The sequence below is a fragment of the Pyrgilauda ruficollis genome, unplaced genomic scaffold, assembly GCF_017590135.1.
Source record: "Pyrgilauda ruficollis isolate IOZ18807 unplaced genomic scaffold, ASM1759013v1 scaffold50, whole genome shotgun sequence".
NCBI classification, from domain to species: Eukaryota; Metazoa; Chordata; class Aves; order Passeriformes; family Passeridae; genus Pyrgilauda; species Pyrgilauda ruficollis.
In genome coordinates this window covers 7337417-7361692 of record NW_024526600.1, presented here as the reverse complement: position 1 = coordinate 7361692, position 24276 = coordinate 7337417, and the positions used below count along the sequence as shown (strand labels likewise).

The 24276-nt window shown below is 43.5% G+C and overlaps 1 protein-coding gene across 1 annotated transcript; it reads right to left on the bottom strand.

Moving 5' to 3' along the window:
- Positions 1-101: 101 nt before the first annotated feature.
- Positions 102-24024, bottom strand: MPZL1 (myelin protein zero like 1). The gene is made up of 5 exons (XM_041480200.1): positions 23446-24024; positions 20129-20342; positions 14568-14700; positions 11153-11258; positions 102-5853 (listed from the first exon to the last, which is right to left on the bottom strand). Exons 1-5 carry the CDS (start codon positions 23755-23757, stop codon positions 5752-5754), a joined length of 867 nt encoding a protein of 288 aa, XP_041336134.1. The 5' UTR covers positions 23758-24024; the 3' UTR covers positions 102-5751.
- Positions 24025-24276: the final 252 nt, after the last annotated feature.

The following is a 24276-nucleotide window of genomic DNA, read 5'->3' as shown; positions in this document are numbered from 1 at the left end:
TGACTGAAGAAGAATACTGCTAGGAAGAGAGGTGGTGTATTCCAGTCCCCCTCCCTTCCCAGTCCCCAGCCAGGTAAGACTCATCCAGCAAACCAGTAATGGGAAAAAAAAAAAGTGTATTAAAATATTCACAAGATTACAATAGAAAACATTAAAGTCCATTCAAGAAAAAATATCCAAGATAACTGTTTCCAGATGAGTCTGTAAAAGCAAAAGCACTAACAGTTGGTACACTGGCTCTTCATGTAATCAGGCCATGCAATGCATATCTAGCTCCCTCACACAGATTATACACCTGTCTTACAGGTGTTTGTTGTCTTGCACACCTCCAGGACAGAGGTTTATAAAAGAAAAGTACCCAGTCTATGTTTTCAATTACATTTACCACATAAGAACAGTTGGCATGGCAGGGAGACAGAAAACATTGCACAGCACACTGATCTCCAAAGGCATTGAAATTATATTTTAGAGTGCAAAAATACCTGTAAATGAAAAGGCTTATTAGCTTTAGGGCAGTGAAGAGAAGGGAAAGAGAAACCTAAAGAAGAGAATAATTGCTGAGCCTTGTTAATATGATTTTGTAGTCTCCCATTTAAAAATGTTACACTGCAGAGGTGTGGCCATAGCCCAGAAGTCCCACCCACCTTCTCTCTTGGTAGTTTTATTGAGGAAATATTTCCATCACCTATGATGCAATAAGAACTTTTTGTATTTGAGGTCCTTGGCAGATACTCTAATAGTGTGGAATTCCAAGACAAGATTCCAATACGGAGTGAAGGTGTTCTGGTCACAAATCAAAAACACCATACCTGACCTCAGTGAATCCACTCTAAGGCAGTGCAGCTTTCAAGATGCATGCACATCTTTACTGCAGTTACAAGACAGATGGTTACCTAGACAATTCTCACAGCTTTCAAAAGTTTAAAAACCTAATTACAGCTCTTCTAGTCACAAAGTGAAATACCACTAAAGCTTTGAGAGAAAACAAAGCCCTCCAGGTCTCCAGTTATAAATGACACATCAGGCAAAGAGTTGCAGGCAGAGTTCTGCCCCACTGTAAAGGCTCTTAATGCTAACATTTTGTGAACATGGTGAGCATCTTCCTCACAGAACAACTGCTGAAGTCAAAAGGGGCCATGGAAACCTGATGGACTGAGTACACTACCAATTTACTTAGCTTGATACCTTATTCATAGTCCTCTTGAAATTCATTTATGGTAATCAAAAATAAGGAAGATTTTAGACTGATCCCAGTTTTGTTTGCATGATGAAGAAGAGAGAATTTATTGCAAGTCCTTCATCACACAGGCCCTCCCAGGTCCACCATCCAGGAGCAATGACCCCCCTTTATTGTTTTAGTCACTGGCTACTGCCTCAAGAGAGGTGCCTGCTCCTCCTCTGGGCTGCTGCAAGCCTGGCACGCAGCCCTTGTTTTGAAAATAGATGATCCTAAAAAAGAGCAGGCAGCAGTGCTACAACAGGACAAGGACAACACCCTTTGTGTTCCTCAAAGTCCAAGCTGTTCTTTTCCTGCTGCAAGGAACAGCATCAGAGAATGAAGAGAACAGCAGCAGCAGAGCAATCAGAGTTAAACTTCTGGTCACCAGAACATCAGGATATGATGATCTTGTCTGACTTAAATCTCTGCTTGCTCTACCCATCAAGGAAGAGAAGTCCTCTGTCTCCTGAGACTTTACTAAGTAAGCCAACTCAGCATCAGTCCCTTTCATCAGCACAGGTTACCGTATCATTAACCATCTCAGATCACCTGAGGAACAGAAAGTTCACAAGTGTTGTCTCACAATGCTAAAGTTTTTTTGACTTCAGCATGAATACATTACTTAATAATTATATTGCTCACTTTTCCATGACAAAACAAAAAACAAACCAAACCCAAAAAACCAGCCTTGGCACTGGAGTGGGATTCAGACAGATTTCTGCCATTCCAGGGGGAAGACTTTTGTTTCTTTTTAAAAGGATGTTTAGTGTTTTTTAAAAATACTTCCTAGTTCATTCTGCCTTCATAAAGAGGACCCAAGAAGCCTTGCAGGGAGCCTCCTCAGTCTAGGCATTATGAACATACTTGTAGCTAGACAAAGCTTTGCAAGGAGACGTCTCCTTAAGTCAGTTAAAATCAGCCAGACCAGTGTGTCCCCTAAAGTTAGCACCAGATCAGTCCTAAAGTTAGCACCGGATTCGTGTGCTTCCTAAAGTTAGCACCACATCAGAATTGTGCTCAGATTCTCCAGTACATTCCAGCAGGAAAAGAAGCATTAGTAGCAGACTTCAGAGGCAAGGCCAGCCCCATCTTCTCATAGCAGCAAGTTTCTGATCGCCACATTCACCACAGTTCTCCTTCTTACTCAAAAATGTTGGGGGAGCAAGACGGTGATGCGCAGGGATGAACACAGGCAGATCAAAATCAAGTTTCTCCATCAACCACATCCAAAGCATTAGTGTTTTATTAAGTGTAAAATAAATGTTGGGAAATAAAGCCTGATAAGGAAAGCAGCAGCAGCAGGATTCCTCCTGATCTTAATCATAATTTGTACTGGGTTGGAAGGGACCCATCAGGGTCATCGAGTCCAACTCCTGGCCCCAGGAGTCACACCACGTGCCTGAGAGCAGTGTCCAAACACTTCTTGAGCTCTGTCAGGCCTGGTGCTGTGACCACTGCCCTGGGGAGCCTGTTCAGTGCCCTGGGTGAAAAACATTTTCCTGATATCCCACCTAAACCTCCCCTGATTAATCTTCCTGCCATTCCCTTGGGTCCTGTCACTGGTCAGAGCGAAGAGAGCGGTGCCTGCTCCTTCTCTTCTGTCACAAGGGTGTTCAAGAGCACAACGAGGTCTCCCCTCAGTCTCCTCCAGGCTGAACAGACCAAGTGACCTCAGCCACTGGGGCCCTCCAGTCCCTTCACCATCCTCGTGGCCTCCTTTGGACCCTCTCCAATGGCTCCATGTCTTTTTTATATTGTGGCAGCCAGAACTGCCCCAGGACTGGAGGTGAGGCCGCCCCAGCCCAGAGCAGAGTGGGACAATCCCTGCCCTTGCCCGGCTGGCAATGCTGGGCCTGGTGCTCCCCAGGACAGGGATGTCCCTCCTGGCTGCCAGGTGCAGAATTCAGCACTTGAGAAGATCCTATAGAACCACAGAATCACAGACTGGACTGGGTTGGGAAGGACCTTAAAGATCAACTGGTTCCAACCCCATGCCATGGGCAGGGACACCTTCCATCAGACCAGGCTGCTCAGAGCCCCATCCAACCGGACCCTGAACACTTCCAGGGATGGGGCATCCACAGCTTCTCTGGGCAACCTGTGCCAGGGCCTCACCATCTTCTGAGTAAAGAATTTCCTGACTACAGTCACCAACATCAGCACTGCAGCAACCAAGGCAGTGGATCTTATCAACAGATGGAAGCTTGAGTGGACAAACTACCCCTGAGAGTTTCTGGGTTGAGTAGCTCCCAACTCCATCAGCTGCCAGCACTGGGTACAATCACCAAAGCCCTTCATGTAGGAGTCTTGCTAAAAAAACCCTGCTTAATCCATGAAGTAGAAGAAGATATTTAAAGGTCTCCTGTAAAGAAGAAATTTGTCCATTTTTCATCTTGTATGTGTTATTGCCAAAAAATAAAATGTTAAAATATTTACAGAGTTATTAGTTAGCCACAGCTTGGTGTCTCAGTTCCCTACAAGGCTTGGCAAATACCTGAAAACTGATGCTTTAAAACTGAAACATGTCCTTTTTTTGATACCAGCCAAGACTTGGAAGAAGAATTACACAAATTCAGATATTGCAGGATTAGCAACTGACATATGGCAGAATAAATTAATCCATGGTTTCCTTCTGAGCCCCAGTTTTAAGAAGCTGGTTCTGAATGTGAGGACAATGTCCTAAGAGCTACCCAGTGCATGTATACAAAAATAAAGCTGTTGTTTTCTAATAAAGGCAGCTGTTGTCAGGAAACGAGAGAAGTCTGATCCTGATGAAAGAATATAGTGTTGGCATACCTAATTTTCTTGGGGAAAAACCCCCAATATACACAAAATAGTTATTAAAATTGCACTGTCATAATTAAAGCATTATCTAATGTGGTTGTAAAAGGGTCTGCCATGGGCCTGTAACTATTTTTCATGTGCTTGGTGTTAAGAGTCAAATGTGGGCTTGAGGTTTTTTGGAACAGGTTGCCCAGAGATGCTGTAGAGGTCCCACCTGTGGAGATGCTCAAAACTGGGCACAGGGCTGGGCAGCCTCCTCTGGCTGACCCTGCTGGAGGAAGACTGGATGATCTCCAGAGGTCCCTCCAACCTCAACCATTCTGGGACTGATTCTGAAACAGACTGAACTAGGAAATGGGTAAGAATCAGAGAAAAGGGGTTACCATAGACTAAACTGAAGATTATTTGCTGCCAAAAATAACCCAACCCAAAATAAAACCACCACATTGGGATGTACAAAACAGAAATCTTTCTTCTATATGCCACTTTGAGAAGATCTCTGCTGGAAGGCCACTTCTAGTTTTGAGCACCAGATTTCAGGATACAATGGGTCAGCAAAAGATATCCTCATCAGCAGAGATCCTTAATAATCTAGGAGGAGTTTTACCTAGAAACAAGACACTGGATGACTGCATTCAAGCAGCAGACTTGCAGAGATGAAGGAAATAAACTGCATCTTCTGTGCAAATATTGGTCACACAAAAAAAAAGACACATCAAAAAACCCAAAGAGCTCTAGATTTCCTCCAGAAGTTGTTCAGCCTCCACTACAGGCTTTTGAGAACAGATAAAGCACCTCCACGGAGGTGACAGTGGCATAATGGAGCCATGGGAGAGAGGTATGGGAGTACTACAGCTTCCAGATCCCTTGGAGCCCTTTTTAATGCTTGCATGAAATGACAGCTTTGAGGAAGAAATATTTCACTGAAAGGTTCAACAGAGTCTGAGGTAACCACCTACAGCTACAGCTTCCTATGCCTTTAATTAACTATCTCCTTCGTTTTCACAGGTAAACTACCATTTCACAAAATTCATTAGATCAACACTATCCCTGTCCCTTAAAGGACAGCTTGAATAGCTGGGCTCATCGAGAAGTAAACAGTTTTGTGACCCATGTTACACAGGTCAGGTAGGTCTAAAGGTTTCCTTCACTCACACTGCTAAGACATACATTTCTGATAGCTAGGAGTCACAATTTGGCTTACAAAACCAAGTGAGAGGGTCCAGTTTACATGAGAAGGCAACCTGTACTGATAATCTGACCAAGGAAAGATAAATACCCTGTATACATAAAGAATTCTGAATATAAAGAAAATGTCTTCTTTATAGTTGCCTCAACAAAAGAAATTAGGCCCTATAAGCAAAGAAAAAAAATCTCCAGGTCAATCTAGAATCTTCAGGCATCTTCCAGTTTCTCCATTAATAATCAAGATAAAAATATTTTAAAATTGTGATGCGAGTTTTCACTTTCTCTCTCGTCACACAAGATACAAATAAAATAAAAAAAAAAAGAAAGAATATTGGCAATTTATAAGCAAAATTCTTACCGCATTTCAACATGCAACATTGGTCTCACTTCTGTACGATTAAATAGACTATTTACACACAATACATATATATCTCTCCCTCTGTATGCACATGCATTGGTCCTAGCCTAGGCATCAAAGGCCACATGTGAGTTCTCTGGGTCAAATCTTGCTCAAGCAATTCCAGTCTGAACGTGTGTTGTCCTTTGGATAGCTGAGGATCTCAGTTCTTCCGAATGTCGGCGTAGACCACAGACTCTGACTTGTTGATCTTGTCGCTGTGCTGTCCCCCGGAGTGATCTAACTGCGCGTAAATGACTGGGCCCTGCGGACAAAGAAACAGGCACGGTCAGGATTTTTCACAACTGGCCACGCTGCCCCTCACTTCCATGGGGGCTGCAGCAAGATGAAAGCTAAAGCAAGACCACAGAGCTTTTATGACTGCGAACGGCACTTGGAAGCAGTGGAATGAACCCTCAGCTGCACGTGAGCTCTAGTCTGCCACCTTTCTCCTCTCAGGAGCATGCCAAACAGCACCCGTGCCTCCCTCCAAACCTGCCTGCTGCCACAGAAAGCAAAATCTAGGATCCCCTGCTCTGAAAAGCAGCAGTTCTTGTGTGCTATGCAGCAAAGACACGTGGCTTAGACAGATGCATGCCAGATTTAATATTGTTCAAGAGGAACTGTCCTAGAGGTTACCAGTAAACAGCAGAGTGTACTTCCCAAACTGCTACTCAGGTCCTGTAAATCCCAGCACGGCTGTGCCACTTGGATAACGAAGCTGCAGCCACCCTGTGACTCAAGTCACTGCCCAAGCCAGTGATGGGGCCAAGACTTACACAGCAGTGAGCCAGAAATGCTAAAATGTTGCAGCAATACAGAATTCTTACCTGACCTCCGGGCCAGCCCCCGCAGCAGCAGCTCACAGACACCTTGGGCAGGCATGGCCTCACACCTTCATGACATTTGCTGGGGTGCAGGGGAAGACATCACAGCCCTGTCTTTCAGCTGAACGTGTGAACACTTCCTTAAACACTACACCCTTTAAAACATAGCCCAGGGAAAGCCAACTGCAGCTACTGAGGACTGGACTGCAACCTCCATGGAGCAGAGGCCAGCAAGACAGGTGGGACCTTGATGGCAAGAGAGCTGCAGCTCCCACGCTGAACTGAGACAAGCACAGGGCTGCCACCACACACCCCATGCAGGAGGCAAAGGGACTGTCTTATCTGGGGATGAGTGGGGGGGAATTACAAAGAGAGAGCTTTTAGTTTGGTTGTAGCTTTTTCAGCAGTTTTTCCTTCAAAACCTTTCATCCATTTAACTGTTCTGGCGTCCCTTATGTCCCAGGAGGACGTAGCCTTCACTGGCACTCCTCTACCCCCTTCTTGCTAGTACTTTTGGAATCTTAAGAATTTAGAAAACATTTGTATAGACTTGACAGAAATTTTTCCATCTATTTTCCAAAGCAATTATGAGCCAGAGATGAAAACAGACCTTCTGTACAGAAAATTAAGCCCTCGAAGGACCACAGATACCTTCCTGCACAGCTGTTTTCCCCCCAGTACAGTGACAAAGCTCACACCTGATAAATACCTTGTTCTCTTTGAGAAGAAATTTAAATCCACATTTTATTCCTTCTGGATAAAGTAATTCCAAAGTAATAAAGAACAGAGGAAGAAGATTGACTGAGGGGTGAAAACTTGCAAGTAGGTATAAAACCCTGAATATAAACATACTGAGAAAATGGAAAAAAAAAAAGGACACTGATGTCCTAGAAAAATCTGGATTTCAAATCTTATTATAGCCACTTTTTAAAAAAACTTCTCTGCTACTTGCTTTCATGTTGTTCTGGTCTCCAACACTGTATTGAGATTAATAATTCCAAAAAGATCACAGTGTCTATATAAACTTCAAGGCCAAGTAACCCTGAAGCTTAATTGCAAGCAATTTTGGAAATCTCATCTGCCTGAGGCCAGAGGTCAAGGGTATGATAAATTCAGCTTGCGAGCATCATCAGTTAAAAAATATATATAAATAATAAATCTAACTGCAGAAAGTACTCACTGTGACATTCCAAATTTTGTTCAAGTAATTCTGATGGGTCAATTGTCTACCAGTGGAGTTCACTCAGTATCAGTTACCACTGTATTGGATTTTTGCCCGTTTAAATATAGCCACTGTGCTGCAAGCAGCATGTTAGTGGTGTGGAGAGACTAACTGCTGTGATCAGCTGATCCAAACCCAGCTATCACTGTCTCAATGTGTTCACTGTCAGTCACCTAAAAAAAGTGGTAGATAGCCAAAACAGAGAAAAGGAGGGACCAGGGATTTATTACAGCGTTCATCTATTTGATTTGCCAGCAATTGATTCTCTAGCTGACTATAAGTGTCACCTGGGCCATTTTAAAAATTCTCTAAACAATTCAGAACTTCATCTAATCCCAAGAAAGCTCATCCTGACTCTTCAGAACCAGAAGACAGACCAGCACTGCTATATAAAACCAGCATTTCCTGAAGCCTTGCAATTTTTCCATTCAGAATTGAAGGGAAAAGAGCAGCAGGTGTACCTGCTAAGGGTTTGTCAGCAGAATCATTAATAAAAACGAAAAAGGAATTACGATGTTAGACCACCACGGTCCAACAGGAGTCTACAGAATTTTCAAATTTCTCAGATTCTGAATGATTTTGCAACTACCACACATTCAGGCTCAGGGAAAGTTATCTGAAATTTCAATCAAGATTCTTGGCATTACGAACTGCTCCTTCTCAGGGTCCTGGGATCCAAACAAGGACATCCATGTGAGAAATCCATGTAGTTCTTGCCTGCACTGTAAATCATTTCTTACCCACACAAATAACAGTCCTGGTGGAACAGCAGTCACTAGAGAATGATGGCACAGACAAGAACCACCACAGACAAATCTGACAGGACAGAACAAACCTGCTGAGAAGGAGGGCACAGTGAAAACAAGCAGAGCTGATTTAAGCAGCTGAACACTCACAGAATCAGATATGCAAACTCCAGAAAACAAAGTCCACACCTGAGTAACTTGCCCTCAAAAGATAAAGGAAGTGCAGTCTCAGTGCACGTTCAGCTGAGATGTGATGCAGACAAATACTCCACCACAGATTCTTGAACTGATACATAAATTAAAAAATGAATAAACTTCATTTAATTCATTTAAATGCCACTCTTAAGAGCGACCACCTCTGTTACTGTTTCTAACTTGCAGGGGCAGTTTTGTTTGTATTCACAGTTCTTTTCCACCAGCGAAGTACAAAGCATTCATTCACTTCCTACACATCCCACCTTGTAAAAAAGCTAAAAGGAAGAAGGCCTCTGCTGTTTGACCAAAGCACTGACTGTGGGAGCCACTGGACTAAAACTGCCAGGCATTCCAAGAGGCAAGAGCGTGCCTGAATCAGCAAACAGCCTGCAACAGCTCTGGGAACTGCTAGGGATGAGTATCTGCCTTTCACCTGCACAACACCTCAAAAGCTTGAATACTACAATTCATTTCTTGATTGCCAAGAAACACCAGGTTTTATTTGAATGTGATGACAGATTTCAAATACGTTGAATTGCATGCTGATAGGAGCCTTAAAGAAACAACCAAACAATGGCTAGAAGCTAACAATGTAAGTGTAATTAACTGAAATTTAGCTTCTTCACTTGTTTAAATATTCTGTTCAAAATCTGATCTACCCTGATTTCACTGTGGATCTTTTTAAAGAAAAGTAAATATGTTTAGTTGCTCTGTAAAGATGGGACAAATGCTCAACAGGAGATAGAGGAACTACTTGCTGCTACAAATGTCTGCCACAAAAAGAAACTGTTTGCCTGACAAAAGAGATTAAAAATCTAAAAGCTAAACTAAAACTGAATTAAACAAAAGCCATTTGCAGTATTTTTCAGCTGAGGTCAGCAGTGCTCACACTTTGTGTTTTCCTTTAGGAACTTACCTGCAGGGAGAGCTCTGTCAATGAAGAAACAGACTGAAGTGACTACAGAAGGGCAAAAGCACCCTGATTCTGAGTTAACACCACAAAGTTTAGATTTACTCTGCTGCTCCTTCCAGCACACTGAGACTCAGAACCCTGGGGACATGGAAAGGTGAGGACACCGCAAGTTTTCACTGCAAAACATTGGAGTATTTTCGCTTTCAAGATGCAAGCACATGTAGCTCTCAGGGCACTTGCAAGCACTCCTTCATGCCATGACAATAATTACATAATACTTTTGGGGTTTTTGACCTATGGATGTTGACTCCAACAGCTACTGTATCATAAATCTCACTGTGCTGGTTTTGCAAAAATCTTTTCTTTTAGTTTTTTTTTTTTTTTTTTTTTTTTTTTTTTTTTTTTTTTTTTAAGGGGGGATGGTAGGAACAGTTTGTCTCATTCACCCATTCCAGAAGATAATCTCCATGATCTAGAAAAGACAAGTTTTATCCAGGCCTTATAGGCAGCCTGCTGCTACAAGACCTATTCCAGTCAAAATATGACTGTTTTTAAATCCTGATTATATTATACATAGCCTCTGTGAATAACTGATCTCTGAAGGCAGAAGGCAGCTTTGTGGGTCTCTGTGCTGAAACTTTGGAAATACTGCATGGCCCAGAACAAAATCCATTTCAAAACCAAACCAGAAGCCCAGCAGAGTACGAGCTCTGACAGCTCATTTGGGTTTTTCCTGTAGTATTAATACTTTAACACACATCTTCACTGTTTTGTCAGGAGAAATTAAGAAACCATGTATTAACTTGTACACACTACACTGCAGCCACTTGCTAAAAGGTGGCTAATTAAGAAAAAGTCCATTTTGAACTTAAACTCTCTCAGGACCTGTATCTTCACAGGAAAATTGCTTGGAATACTCACATCAAGAGGGAAGAAACAGCTTCCAAATAAGGAAATTCTGTACTACTAACAGGTAATGATCCATTGCACATAATCCCTGCCTGACTCATGCTCTGTCCCCTCCCATGGAATGCTAAGTCTGGATAAAAGCCACTTTCTCCCTTCAAATCAGCAGAACTTTGCCAGCTGCAGTAAGCACAAAGACGGACACTTTCAAGCCCACAAAAGATGGGAAGCTCAGCAGAAGAGCTCTGAGCAGCATAAATCATCTGCAAACTGGTCAGCACCTAACTCCTCCCCTTGTGAAGGAAGTACGTGCCATGGAGCATGAGAGTGCCAGGCAAATTCCTCCCCATTACCATCCCAGAAGAGAGTAGGCAGCTTTACGGGGTGATCCATATCTGACACACATTCACTGTGTCTGTGTTAAACACATACTCACTGACCACTCCCCATCCTTGCACTTCACTACCACCTCTGTATGTTACTGCACAAGATCACAACCATGGTTTTTTATAATTGAGTATGAAAAGGGTAAAACTCCACCTCAGCTAATATGAAGGCACTGCTCCTTGAACTGCACCAAGCCTTCTACAGCAGAGCTCACCAGTCCCAGCTTCCTGCGGCCCCTTGTGCGGCGCACGCGCTTTCACCAGCAGACAGCCCCTAATGCACGAATCCCACCCTGCCTGGATGTTTTCCACAGCAGCTGCCCCAGGCTGGGGGGAATCCTGCCTCGGGGAGCAGCAGGAGCAGTTTACCTGGTGTGATCTGGCGGGCACGCTGTTTACCAGGCCCTCTGTGTCGGAGGGCGCCTTCTGCGGAGCTTGCTTAACCGGAGACATCAAGCTCTCAGAGGTACTGCAGCTGACGAGGTGGCAGAGCAGAGTTTGCACGACAATGTTCAAGAGGCACACGAAAAACAAAACAAACAAAACAAAAAGGAAAAAAAAAAAAAAGAAACAAAAACAAAAGACGAATGATGGCAAGATGAAATGTGGCAGGTTACGCCAAAGTAAAAAAATGAACATAATGGACTCTGAAATAAGCACATAAAATTCTCCATCTCTCCCGAGATATTTCTCTGTCCTTCCTCTGAGTTTGGTAAGCAACAGGAAGGAGCAGCTATTAACATGGGCCAGCAGCTCCTCCACAACCCCTGGTCCTTAGATACTCCCATTCAATTCAGCCTCTCTAAAATCATGTGTTTTCTTCTCAGTTAACAGTGGTAAACAGCAATTATCTTCTAACTAGAAGCTAAATGCCAGCCACTGAGGCAAGTGTTGTACCAGTGCTAGTTAGAGCCAACACTTGCAAAAGCCACCAGCTCTCTCTACACAAGCAAGGTACTTCCTACCCAAATCTACAGTAGTTCCCTTGCTTTTATAGTTAGGCTGTGAGCCCAAAATAATTCTCCCAGCAGACACCAGTCCGTGGAGCAATTACCTCAAAAGTCACACAGGACATTTATGCTATGTGCCCTCATATAGCTACTTGAATATCTAATCAGGCAAATCTTGGTTTTCAAACAAAAGAACTGTCTTGTGGTGAGAACCAACACCCCTCAAAGAAGGCTGCTGGTTTTCACCCTCTGATTGCTTCTTTTCATCTGCTGAAAGCAGGACTGAAAAGAAAACAAGCCTGTGATAGAAAAATGAATACCAGAGAGCAAATGCCCTTAAAGTTGGTGACTTCTGGGCAATGCAGTGATGGGACTCTCCCAGTGCTAGGTCTACCTCCCTGTACCAAAGCACCCAGGAGAGTTAAGTAGCCACCTCCTTGGCAGCAGTCACAGGAGTGCCCTCTGCTACAACGCTCTGACCACTGAGCATCCTTTTCCCTCAGTCTTTGTAGAGAGTGTATAAATTGAGTACAGAAACAAACAAGGACAGTGACATTAAGCAGACCACCTCCTCACAGGGCATGCATTTTTTTACCCTTTGGTAGGTCTTACCATAGCAGATTTAGCTCCTCATACATGCAGCAGTTAGAATTAGCATAAAAATACTACCCCAGCCATCATGGCAAAGGGTCATGAATGTCTTAAAAACAATGCATCCCTTCTGTTACCAAAATTATGTAATCATTAATTGCTTTATTCACAAAACGCCTCAGATCTACACTATCTAAATGTTAGCATTCAGGTTTAAGCAACTAATGTACTTAGATCCCTGAAAGTTCTCCAATACCCAAGCTGTCTGAGCCAGAGGAACACTTACAGGGAATTTACTTTTATTTTGACACAGAAAGAGCTCTGAATTTCCTGTGCTTTAGTCAATGCACTGACAAGTTCACTGTTGGAAGAGATGGAGGGACATCATCTGGGATAAACAACAACTCCACCCCAGTCACACACGAGACAATGAAACCCAAGCACCCCGTGAAATGCATCATCCCTTTGCCAACAGACTCCAGCACAAATTACAGTGATGTTAGTAGAGAGCTAGCTGGTTAGTCAGCAAAGGAAGAGGAAATGTGTACACACACACAGGTATTAACAGCAACCACCAACTTGATTAGTTACCATGGTGTCTAGTGGGACTGGAAGAGAAGACCCAGCCCTGTTACATTCCCAATCTGGCGTCTATATCAGGATCTCTGTAAGGAGAGGAAGGTAAGCAGGATCCGATCCCAGCACACCAGGGCAGAAAGAAAAAAAAAAAAAAAACAAAACAAAAAAACACTGAAGTCAGAGCATGAATGGAAACTGTGGCCATGCAGGGGTTCCAGATGCCACGCAGGGCCCCAGCCCACCTCGGTTCAAGGCAGAATGGTTATCTAGGAGTAAGTGCTTCTCTCCACCACCACACACTGGGTTAGCATCATGTAGAAGACAGTCCGTAAGTTTGGAGGGGGTCACAGCACACTTGGTTTCTTTCTACACATCATGCAGAGCTGGCATGGTCAGTGAAAGCAGGATTTAAACCTCAGAGATTACTTTCCCAAGAGAGTAGTTTAATCTGCTACAAGAAATCACAGTGCATGAACTACTGCTCCAGGCTCAGCACCAATAAATGTGTCCTCCAGCAGGAAGACATTGGAGAGCAGGTCAGTGGGAAGCAGGGCAAGCAGGCCACCTCAGGCACACTGCTGGTGCATGACACTGCAGGGTTCTTTTCAGTTCTTAGGGGAAGGACACATGCAGAAAGGGAAAACCAGGCTTTCCACACAATTCTGAGCACACACAGCCACCCTTGCTGTATTTAGCCTTACCATTGGGCAATAGCCAACTCACTTTGTCTAAGCTCTCCAACTGGGAAAAGGACAGGGCAAAGTTTAATTTGGAAATCCCCACAAGCTTATTTTTGGAGTAATTTTCTTTTATCCCACAGGCAACCCAAAGAACCTGCAATAAGCAGGAATATTTGTTGGGCAAAGAACAGAAGAAACTTGTATGTTTTGGGGTTGTTTCTAAGACTACATACATAATTTTCATTCTTTCTTAGAGAAGCAAATTACCAGCTAATTAGACAGGAGAAAAAAGGAAGCACCTCCTCCACCAGCAGCAAGTTCCATCACCACAGAACTCTCATCTGCCTTTGTCAGTTCTTGTTACTTTTTCATATGCCTACTCAAAGAACTGTGCTTCACTTTGGAGTTATCCTCCTAACACTAAAAACCCTGCAGGGATGGTAACAGTTAAAAAAAAACAGTGAATGAGAATGGACGCAGAGTGGCTACTCCTTCCTTACTTTCAAGTGTGGTGATGAAGGGGCTTTTGGCAAATATTTCACAAGTATTTTGGTCCAGGCTTAGGAGGCAGACATTGGTAACAGAAAAATCCAGTCCTAATCTCAACACACAGCATTCCTTAAAAGCACATGTGTAGTGCTTTTCCTTTGGAGGTGGTAAGGAAAAGAGAGCTGGAGGGAAGGGGAACAGACCAGAGCTAGAGTGTCTTGGATTAAATGCTCTGAGGGCATGTATCCTTGTGTCCGGGGATCAACTTCAACACCTAGTGATTCTCAGGTGCAACTCATGGTCAGTAGGTCTCTTCAAGCCCAGTACAGAGGTAACCACCAAAGGCAGATGATCACAGTTCCACATGACCATACCTATCTCTAGCTGGGATTGCCAAGGCTTGGCTGAAACAACTCCTACCCCCCCTTTAAGCCCTCCCTCTGATCCTGCTGCTGTTCCTCACATCAGCCACGGGTGAGGAGGGAGATCTCTTACCCAGAGTATCGTTTTTTAGAGTTGTTCTTTCTGATGACAAGACACACGACAATAGAGATGAGCGATGAGAGACCTGTAACCGTACCGATGGCTATCCCTGCCACGGTGGCAATGGGGAACGCAGGCAGGCTGTCTGCGGAGAGAAGGGAGAAAACATTCAACTCTTCTGCATTCCCTGCTCAACACAAGTGCAAACCACAAATGCCCCCGAGCCTGGATTCGTTCAGAGCAGGAGGCACTAATGTAATACCCAGAAATTACAGCATGCAGCCTAAGTGGCAGTGGCGGCAGCCAGCCAGCAGAGTAACATGAACAGAGCACACACCAGGAGTGTTCTTAGTGTCACCGTCCTTCAGGAGAGAGTTCATGTTGAACCAAAATTTTTTACATGTCAGGGAATACAAGTGACAATGAGGACAACCCTGTCTCATATTGTATCTGAAGGGGAAAGAAAAATAACAGGTTACAGCCATCTGGCAATTCCCAGCGAGGTCAACAGAAAAAGGCAGGCACGCTTGAAAGCAGATTTGGACACAGCACATTGCTAACCCACTAGGAGTGCTGAATGCTGAGTGTTCTCCAGGGAGCATGCAGCACACAGCAGAGCTCCTACCCAGGATCACTCTTAGCAGTATTTATACATGACTCTGGTGTCTCAAAATACAGCCCTGTACATTTTTATAGACTCATTTTTTTCCCTTCTTAATTCAGGATCATTGTACAATACCAGGAAAACACGTAGAAGAACACAGTATTGCTTTACTCACGTTTTCCCTAATATTATTTTGGGGGAGAGTAGGCCAAAAAAGAGCAGCCAGAAACAAAAGCCAATCAGAGAATGAGTATAAAATACCTACAAGTCAAAGAATACACAGACTACCATTACAAATGAGAAGCAAAGTCCATTCCTTCCCCCCACATCATGGTTAACACAAGGAACACCTCGGGCCAGAGGGTTTCTTACAAGACTTCATGCTGCTCTAGCTACTTATACCAAATACAAGTGAATCAGCAAAAAAAACAACAGGTAAAACCTACACCTATATAGAAAAATCTGTCTCAGACACCTCCATCTGATCATGACAGAATTGTTGAGGTGGGAGGGATGTCTTGAGATTGTCTAGTCCAAACCCCCTGCTCAAACTAAGCAGGGCCAAGTAGCACAGTTTGCTCAATACTCTGTCCACTTTGGATTTGACTATCTCCAAGGATGGGAGACTCTTCAGGCAACCTAGCTGTCATGGTTTGACAGTGGCACCAGGCACCAGGCACCCACAAGAGTCACACACTCACCCTCCCCTGCCACAGCTGGGCAAAGGAGGGAAAAGGAAAAAAAAGTTCACAGAGGTTTCATGAGTGAGATAAGGACTTGGAGAAGCATTTCAAGGGCAAAACAGGCTCAACTTCAGCTGCAAAGTGAAATGTATTACTAACAGAATGAGAGGAGGATAATGAGAAGTAAAAGAAGCCCTTAAAACACCTTCTCCTCCCCAGCCCCTCCCTCCTTCCCACTGACAGTACAGGGAGACAGGACATGGGGGTTTTGGTCAGTTTGTCACCAAGATTTTCTTCCACTGCTCTGGGAGAGGAGTCCTTTTCCTGTGAGGCTGTGGGGTCCCTCCCATGGGAGACAGCTCTTCATGAACTTCTCCAGAATGGCTTCACTCCCACGAGCAGCAGCCAAACCACACCTGCTGCAGTGTGAATTCCCTCTCAGGCAGAGTCTCCTCCCAAAACTGCTGTGACGTGGGTCTCTCTTTCCACAGGGTGCAGTCCTCCAAGGACAGGCTGCTCCAGCCTGGGAGCAGGGGCTCTTCTCTACACTGGGTCTTCCACTGGATCACAGCTCCCTCCAGGCATCCACCCACTTTGGCATGGGCACCTCTCTGCATCCCCTGTGGATCTCCATGGGATGCAGGGGCACAGCTGCCTCACCACAGCCTGCACAGGAATCTTGGCTCTGGCATCTGGAGCACACCCTTCCCCTCCTTTTCTCCACTGACCTTGCTGTCACCATGTTGTTTTCCCTCACATATTCTCGCCTCCTCCTCTTCTCTGTCTAGGAGCAAAAACCCCCGTAACCTTGTTTTGGCTTTCTTCTTAAATATGTCATCACAGAGGCATTACCAGCCTCTGTCATTGGCCCAGTTTTGGCCAGCAGCTTCTCACAGGAGAGATCTTCGTGGTTCCCTGCTATACAAAAGCAGGCAGTGCCAAACCAATACACTAGTCCAGTGTTCCACCACAGTAAAAATGTGGGGGTTTAAGTGCAGACAATTTCCTGTGTTTCAACTTAGGCAGATTGTCTCTTGTCCTGACAGTAGTCACCACTGAAGAGCCTGGCTCAGTCTTCTTTAGGTGCTAGCAATGTACATGAATACCTGGTGAGAGGATTCTCTGGTCTTTCTTCTCTTTTGCAGGCTAGATCACCCCTCCTTCTCTTCTGAAGGAGGCCAGACAATCCCAGCTGCCTCCATTCCTCCTCATACAAAAGGTGGCATAGTCCATTAACCATCTTTGTTGCCCTTTGCTGGATTTGTTCCAGCAGGGATAACAGACCAGCAGCACTCTGAAGCAGAGGCATCATACTGAGAAAACAGGGCTTACATTTAGTCCTGTTCCTTTGGAATTCAGTGACTTTCAGCAGAAGGGTTACCTGACTTCTGGCTGTTTCACTGACCATAACATTCAGCCAAACATCACAGCAGCAGCTTTCCTGGCTCTCCAGTGTCGTGGACCAGTTAACAGATATGGGAATTCAGAGTCTTAGTAATAAATTAAAAATGAAGATATGAGCACCACAACTTAAAGGAAGACATTCTTTCCAGAACTTTTCAGCAGCCCAGGGATCCATCTGCTATTAAGGAAGAGAGTCCTACAAGTGGTAATATTCAGATATGTAAGATATGATTGGATTTGAGGCCTGTGCAAAAATGAAGGAATTTATTTTGAGGCATATAAGAGCTCCTAGTTTCTGTGCTTTTTTACCTTTCCAAAAGTGCAAGAATAACTGTCTGCGAAAACATCAAAAGAGATAGGCATTTCTGATAGCAGACCTGTTGCTGCCTTGTGCACCAGAAAATACACACATTTTATCAGAGCAAGGAAGCAAGTGACAATCCAAAACCATAGTGCAGAGTATCTGCTGAAAGAATGCTACTAGAACTCTGATCATTTTGTCTCTTCTTTGACTCATGAAGGTTTCTTTGGTTGGTTGAATCTGAGTGATGGACAGCAGTTAGATCCTGTTAGCAAACATTTTTAAAACTGTATAAAAAAATGCTAATTGTCTGCATGTGAAACTAAGAGTCTGGCTTTATCACTTTTCAGAAAATGGTCCCTATATTTTCCAGCATTTCACAGTTACAAATTCCTCATAAGCACTTCCAGAGCAGCCAATGACTTCACTATGAAAGACATTCCCAGCTACATAACCAAACACCAGCTCTGAAAGCCAATATTTAAGTTAACAGCTCAACACAAAACAAAAATCCAGCCATTCAGAGAACACTTTTTGCTGATTATTACTGAAATTCAGAGCAATTTCTATTTCACTGAGAGCATGTCAGTATCAGTTTTATGAAACAGGCAGGAAAGTGAAGTTTCCATTGCTCCTAAGTGTAAAGATTTTCATGCCATTCTATTTTTTCCCCCATGTATGGTCAGATCAAAGATCAACCACCTCCAGGTAACACAAGCTGTCTTGAACACAGTATTAAGCAGCTTCTTGTTACAAGCAGGATCAGCCTAATGTAAGAACTTGGAATTCCTATGAATTTCTGTTGTTTAGTCTTTAAATGGTAGGCCTTTCCAGATTCAGATAGTCTATTGAAAAAAACAGTCTTGCTTTTCATCCCTGCCAGTAGAATTGTTCCAACACACTTGATAGAGCTGTTCGTAGGTACTGTGTGAAAATCAGCTCAGCTAGTTTGGCAATTTTTAAAAATTAGGCCACCATGGAACTTTTTAAATGTTTAATCCAAAACCTAAAGCTAACCTGTCATCTATCAGACCATTTAAATGTGCAAACAATGAATGTGGCTTTGAACAGTTTATAAAACCAGATTAAGAACCATTAGATGTATACATAGTAAGAAAACAATATGCACCAGTGTCATCATTCATTTATTCCAATTGAAAAAAAAAATGCTCCAGCTCAGCTCAGGATGAGTTGCAACACATTACAAGAGCTTGAAAATCCATTTTCACAGTCTTCCTAAAAATGTGAAGAGAACTGTTGCAGCATTTTCTCCAATGGTGACAAGTGTTTCAAATACAGGGCTCCATTCAGAATCAGATTCTCTTCCAGGTGCCCCACCTATGGGGAAGCCAACATGCAAGTCTGTTGAAAAATACCAGCTGAATTAGTGTACTGAGGTCAGTCTTTAGTTGCTTAACCTGGGCTAAAATATGAAAAGGCTTTTCCAAGACAGCCTGACTGTGCCAAAGCTGCTTTACTGCTTCCTCATAGTGACTATCATTGTGAGAAAATAAACAGATCCTACTTTATACAGGCCTCAAACTTCCAAGAAACAGAAAGTATTAAGTGACAGTTGGACCTCCAGAGGTCCTGCTCAACCCAAACTGTTCCATGAAGAGAAAAATTAGATAGAGACCTTGCCTACATAAGAACATGGAATGACCTCCTGAGCAGGGGTACACACCTGCTCTAGCAGCAGAATCATTCCAATTAGGACACACAGATAGGTATCTTCCCTAACATATTAAAACTAATGGAATAGCTGCATCAGCACTGCCATTTATGAATTCAACATTTATTCCTGTCCTTCCTAAATCATAAGTTTGAAAATGTAATTACTGTAACAATCATTTCATTGTAGGAAAAGCACGACGTTATGGCTGACCTCCAGCTGAGGTAGAACAATCAAATGTTTTGGATGATAAAGGCAAATAAAGAGCCAAACTGACAAACAGAATCTTAGTGCTCTTCAACTGTAACAAATGTTACCAAATGCTAATCAGAAGCCTCATGTGACAACTGGCAAGTGGCCAGTTTGGAGTTTGTAAGAGCCACCATGGATTCTTTAAGAACACCTGAGTAAAAGAGACTGAATGCACATTGAACACAAACACCTTTGCATGGAACACAGTAGCATTTCACCTTCTGTATGTTTGGACCAGATTTATAGTTTTGTATTCCATTAAATACACCAGAAGCGTTTCAGAAAGAAGAGTCTGCTACTTTTTCTCCTTGTTCACCAGACTTCATAAGTCACCCTAACCATTGATGCACCATAATGCATGATATATTCACAGGACTTCAAAATGAGATGTGTTTTCATTAAGCCTTCCATCAGCTTTTCCTAATAATTGTTTAAACCACAGGAATTAGTGGGTATAGAGGAAAAGGGCATGACATACACTTTTTAAACATCTAACAGATACTGGTTCCATTATTAGGACCTAGAAGAAGAGAATTAAAAACCAGTTGTTCCCTCCAGGCCACTCCCCCACCCCCAATAAAAGTGATTTAGACAAGGAATGGAGGGGGAAAAAAAAATAAGTGAGAAGAAAAAAAATCATAGAGGGTGAATGAATACCTTTCTCCACAACTCTAACTCGGATTTCTCCTGGTTTGACAACAATGTCAGGTGGGTTCTTGACATCACAAATGTACGTGCCGTTGTCCCGGAACTGCATGTTTGATATCATGATAGAAGCATCTTTCTTGTTAAGATCTCCAGCCCAGGTGATCCTGTCTTTAAATGGTATGTCTTTTCCAGGGTATGACTTCCCATTAGAGTAATAGAAAAACTGCAGCCAAGGAAAAGAGGATATAAGAACAATCCAATTAGCAACTACGGAGCCACTGTGCTTCTCCCACTTTTACAGCACTGTCCCAGAGCCAGCTGTGTTACAAACAGCCAGTAGCTGAGGTTTTTCTCCTCCTGCCTCACCACTTCAGTCTGCCTTGTTGCCTCTTGATAACATAACCATGCTTATATCTCAACCAAGAGACTGCAAGTTTCAGTTTTCTGTTGGTTTTGATTTGTTTTGTGGTTGGATTGGCTGGAGCTTTTTTCTGTTTTGCAGGGGACAGAGTTTTGCAGACAAGGAGGTGGGGAAAAGAGAAAACCTGGTAACCTGGTGATAATCAAAGGACAAAACAGCCCTGGAACACAGCCATCTGTCTTTGAGGCACAGGAAGCCGCCTGCATCCTAACAGAAAAAGGATACCAAGTTTCCCATCTTGTGTTTTGCTTTACTGCTTTTACTGTGTGTTACTTGCAACTAAAGCACAGCTAAATTAACATGCAATACTCTCCCTTCCTTCCACCCCCTCAGAAAATCCCATGACCAATTTAGAGTATATCTAGCTGTTTTCCAGAAACCTTCAGGTAACTAAATATAACTGTTTCCCACTTTTTAAGTGACTAAGCTGCACATTGGCTCTGCATTCCCCATGCACAACCAAAAATCTTTGAAGAATACCTTAGTACAGACTAAGGAGGAACTGAGTATTTTCTAACTGTACCTGCCCAAAATTGGAATTGACAGCAGAAGTGCATAGACTTCTATAGGACAACTCTGCTTTCAAACAGATGGGATACCCTAAGAGAGGCATCAAGGCTGCAGGAGAAGTCCAAGAGCACATTCTTTCTTAATTGGATATCCCGCAGGATAGCAAGATAAATCTAATCAGGAATCAACCTGAATTCCCTTCAGTTCAGTCTCCAGAGACCAATGAAAGAAATTTAGGACAATATTCCAGCTTCCTCTTCCTCCTGCCTTATTTACAAAGCAGTGGCTCTGCCACAGAACAGACTGCCTACAAGACAGTCAGTCATATTTCCATTCAAGTCACCTCCTATCCCTCTTCCTGCCCTTGATCTCAGGTTTGCTATTTCAACACCCTCTCTATCAGACCCGCACTCTGAATATCAGGACTTATCACTTGGCAGCACAAATCTTGCCCAGATCAGGTATGTGCACATCATGGCCATCTGTCCTGCTGCAGTCAATCTCATTTGTTGTCTACAGATTAACGTAAATTCAATGAAGTATTTCATGTGGTAGAAAGCTGGCAAGCACACAGCCAGCTGTCAACATTTTGGAGGGACTCTGAATCAGTCTGCAGTTTTTCCAGATGGATTGTAACCTTTAACACATCAGCACTGCATTACCACACCCGTGTGCACAGGGGAAGTCATCCCACTGAAGTCTAGAAGGCCAGAGGCAGATTCCTCAGCTCTCTAGATGCCCTCAGCTGGGGGAGGAGAAATCACAAAGTAAAATACGTCCTGAAACACAAGCTAAATGACTCAAGCCATCCCTTGCCTATGGTGGAGTGAGATGAGACTTTTTTGGTACGTGTGGTGAGCGAAGGGGACAAGCAGGGGAAGCTCCCAGTCGAGTCAGCTTCACCACATGGCCACAAGGTTGCCAGTGTGATTTTAAAGGGACACAGGACCATCCTTGGCAAGCGAAGCATGGGCTTAGCTCAGACATAAACTGGTCATGAGACTGGTCTTTCAAATTCACACCCACCAAGCCATGCAATGACATGATCTGGAGTCGTAAACAAATATCCCCTCTACACCTTCCCCAGACCCTCAAAAGAAACAGGGAATTAACACCAAATTACGCTGGGTCCCTGCTGCTGAAAGAAAATTTGCTTTTCTTTCAGTTGTGCTGATAGCTACATCCAGGTGGAACACCTGAACTGACTTCAACTCCAAAAACAATGTTATGTGCTGAAGCTGTCTGTATTCTTACAACTGAACAGTCATGCAGAAAGGGAATGGCAAAACAGGATATATGGGGAGCGGAAAACACACCAACAGATGGCTTCTCTTCACCCATCCTGTTCAGCACTGGCAGGAAATACGCCCTACTTCCCTAACTTCTCCCCAACTCCTGCTTTGGATTCCCAGTGGGAAGAGCTCCCTCCTCAAAACGAAATATTTATTTCACTGAGAATTCAGAAGCTTGTTCTTCAGAGATCGACATACTGAGCAAGATGCTCACACACTGGTTTTGACCATCTCTGCCCTGAGCATTGAAGAGCTCCTAGAGTTTAAATGAGCTCATGTCTGCAGCAGAGGGAAGGAGACAAACACAAACAGGCTGAGCAACCTGCTGTCCCCACATCTTCAAAGGTTCCTTGCTCTGCTTCCTCTAAATTCTCACTCAGTACAAGGAACAAGAAAGAAGCAGAAGTGTCTGAGGAAGAAGAGGAAGAAGACAGCTATCAATCTACCAAAGCCATTTCTTTGAAGACTTACATCCAAAGGATCAGAGCCCCCCTTGGGCCCAACATACAGGAACTGAGCAATGACAACTATTATTTGCCTAAGTTCCTTGCTAGCCTGATTTTTCATTTGTCAAGTAACTATAATACGAGGATGTAACTGCTTACTAATTTGAGCTATTCAATTCTGTTCTGAAACCAGGGAGACTGGTCTTACTTTAAACCCTTTCAAACAGAGACTATACAGTACACAAGCAAAATAAACAACATGCACAATACACAATGTAACACTGCAATTACAGTGATAATTCAAGTTCTGTGACTGCTATATTCAGTCAAATGAAAAAGGATAGAGGATTTACAAGATTCCAAGATGCTCATCTACTTCATACATACAGCTTCCATGCCAACATCCCTCTTTTAAGACTAACAGACTAACTAGTGTATTCTGTGGTCACTGCCCCCTCCAGTCTTGGCAGAAATCTAGCAGACTGCGATATTTTCATACAACACTAAAAAAGCCCCCTAAAATCACAGTGATGGAGATAAGGCACATGACTGAGGGTCCAATCCATATCTACTTGCTCCTTAGAACCAGCTAGAAGACCACAGCTCAACTATGCCAGCCTCCCCTCCCAGGTGTGTTCCCCTCCAGCCATTGCTTACTGAGATACGAGTGGCTGCTCCCTCTGGTTGAAAGCTCCAGGAGACAGATGCTGCACTGCTGATCACTTCTACGGATGTGAATGTGCATGGGAGCTTTGCGTCCGTCCCGTTCTCCACAAACATCTCCTCCGGGGTGTTGACCTCTACTGCTGATACTTGGGCTGCATGGGAAAGGCAAAGAGAAGAAAGGAGGAGAACAAGACACATCAGTGCTGCTTTGAGAATGAGGAAGTTCACATCACAGTGCCTAGAAGGGCAGAAGAGAAGAAGCATCAATAACTTCTGCATCGGGTGATTGCACAGACATTGCATTATACCTGTAATCAAACAAGTATAGAGCGGGCCAAGAATATTCACTTCTCCTTCCTTGTATTATCTGTGACAGGATGCTTTCCACTCACAGATGTTTCCTCTACAACATTTTGTGGAAGTCAATTCTATGGTGCAAAGGATGAGTTTAATACTTTTTGGTACCAGCTGACAGCAGGCATTGTAATAATTAAGCCTCATTGGAGGAACTAACAGCCTGGCCCAGCTATTACTCAGTTTCCTCTCTGGCCATATTTTGTTTCATATCCCCAGATTTTCTAGCTGTAGGTAAAACAAAGGCTCACCTCCAGAAAGCTGAGGAGCAAACTTCTCTCACTCCCAGCTATGCCTTCTACTCCTGCTCTCTGCCATACTCCAAGGTCTGTATGTGCAAGGCCTCACCAATAATCACTCTGTTACAGTTTAGAAGCATGAGAGTAGTTTAATTTTTTCTACCTTATGCACAGTAAAAACAGTAAGCAGACCATTACCACCCCCCACATTAAAAGTAATCAATGTTGA

Bases quoted from the DNA above. Each gene is read 5' to 3' on its own strand.
- MPZL1 (XM_041480200.1), bottom strand. From the start codon at position 23,757: ATGCAATGTCTGTGCAATCACCCGATGCAGAAGTTATTGATGCTTCTT. The intron at 20,343-23,445 runs GTAAGCAATGGC...CCTTGGCTGCAG, and splicing joins GAGCAGCCACTCGTATCTCA to TTTTTCTATTACTCTAATGG. The intron at 11,259-14,567 runs GTAAGAGATCTC...CCACCTCGTCAG, and splicing joins TCTAAAAAACGATACTCTGG to CTGCAGTACCTCTGAGAGCT.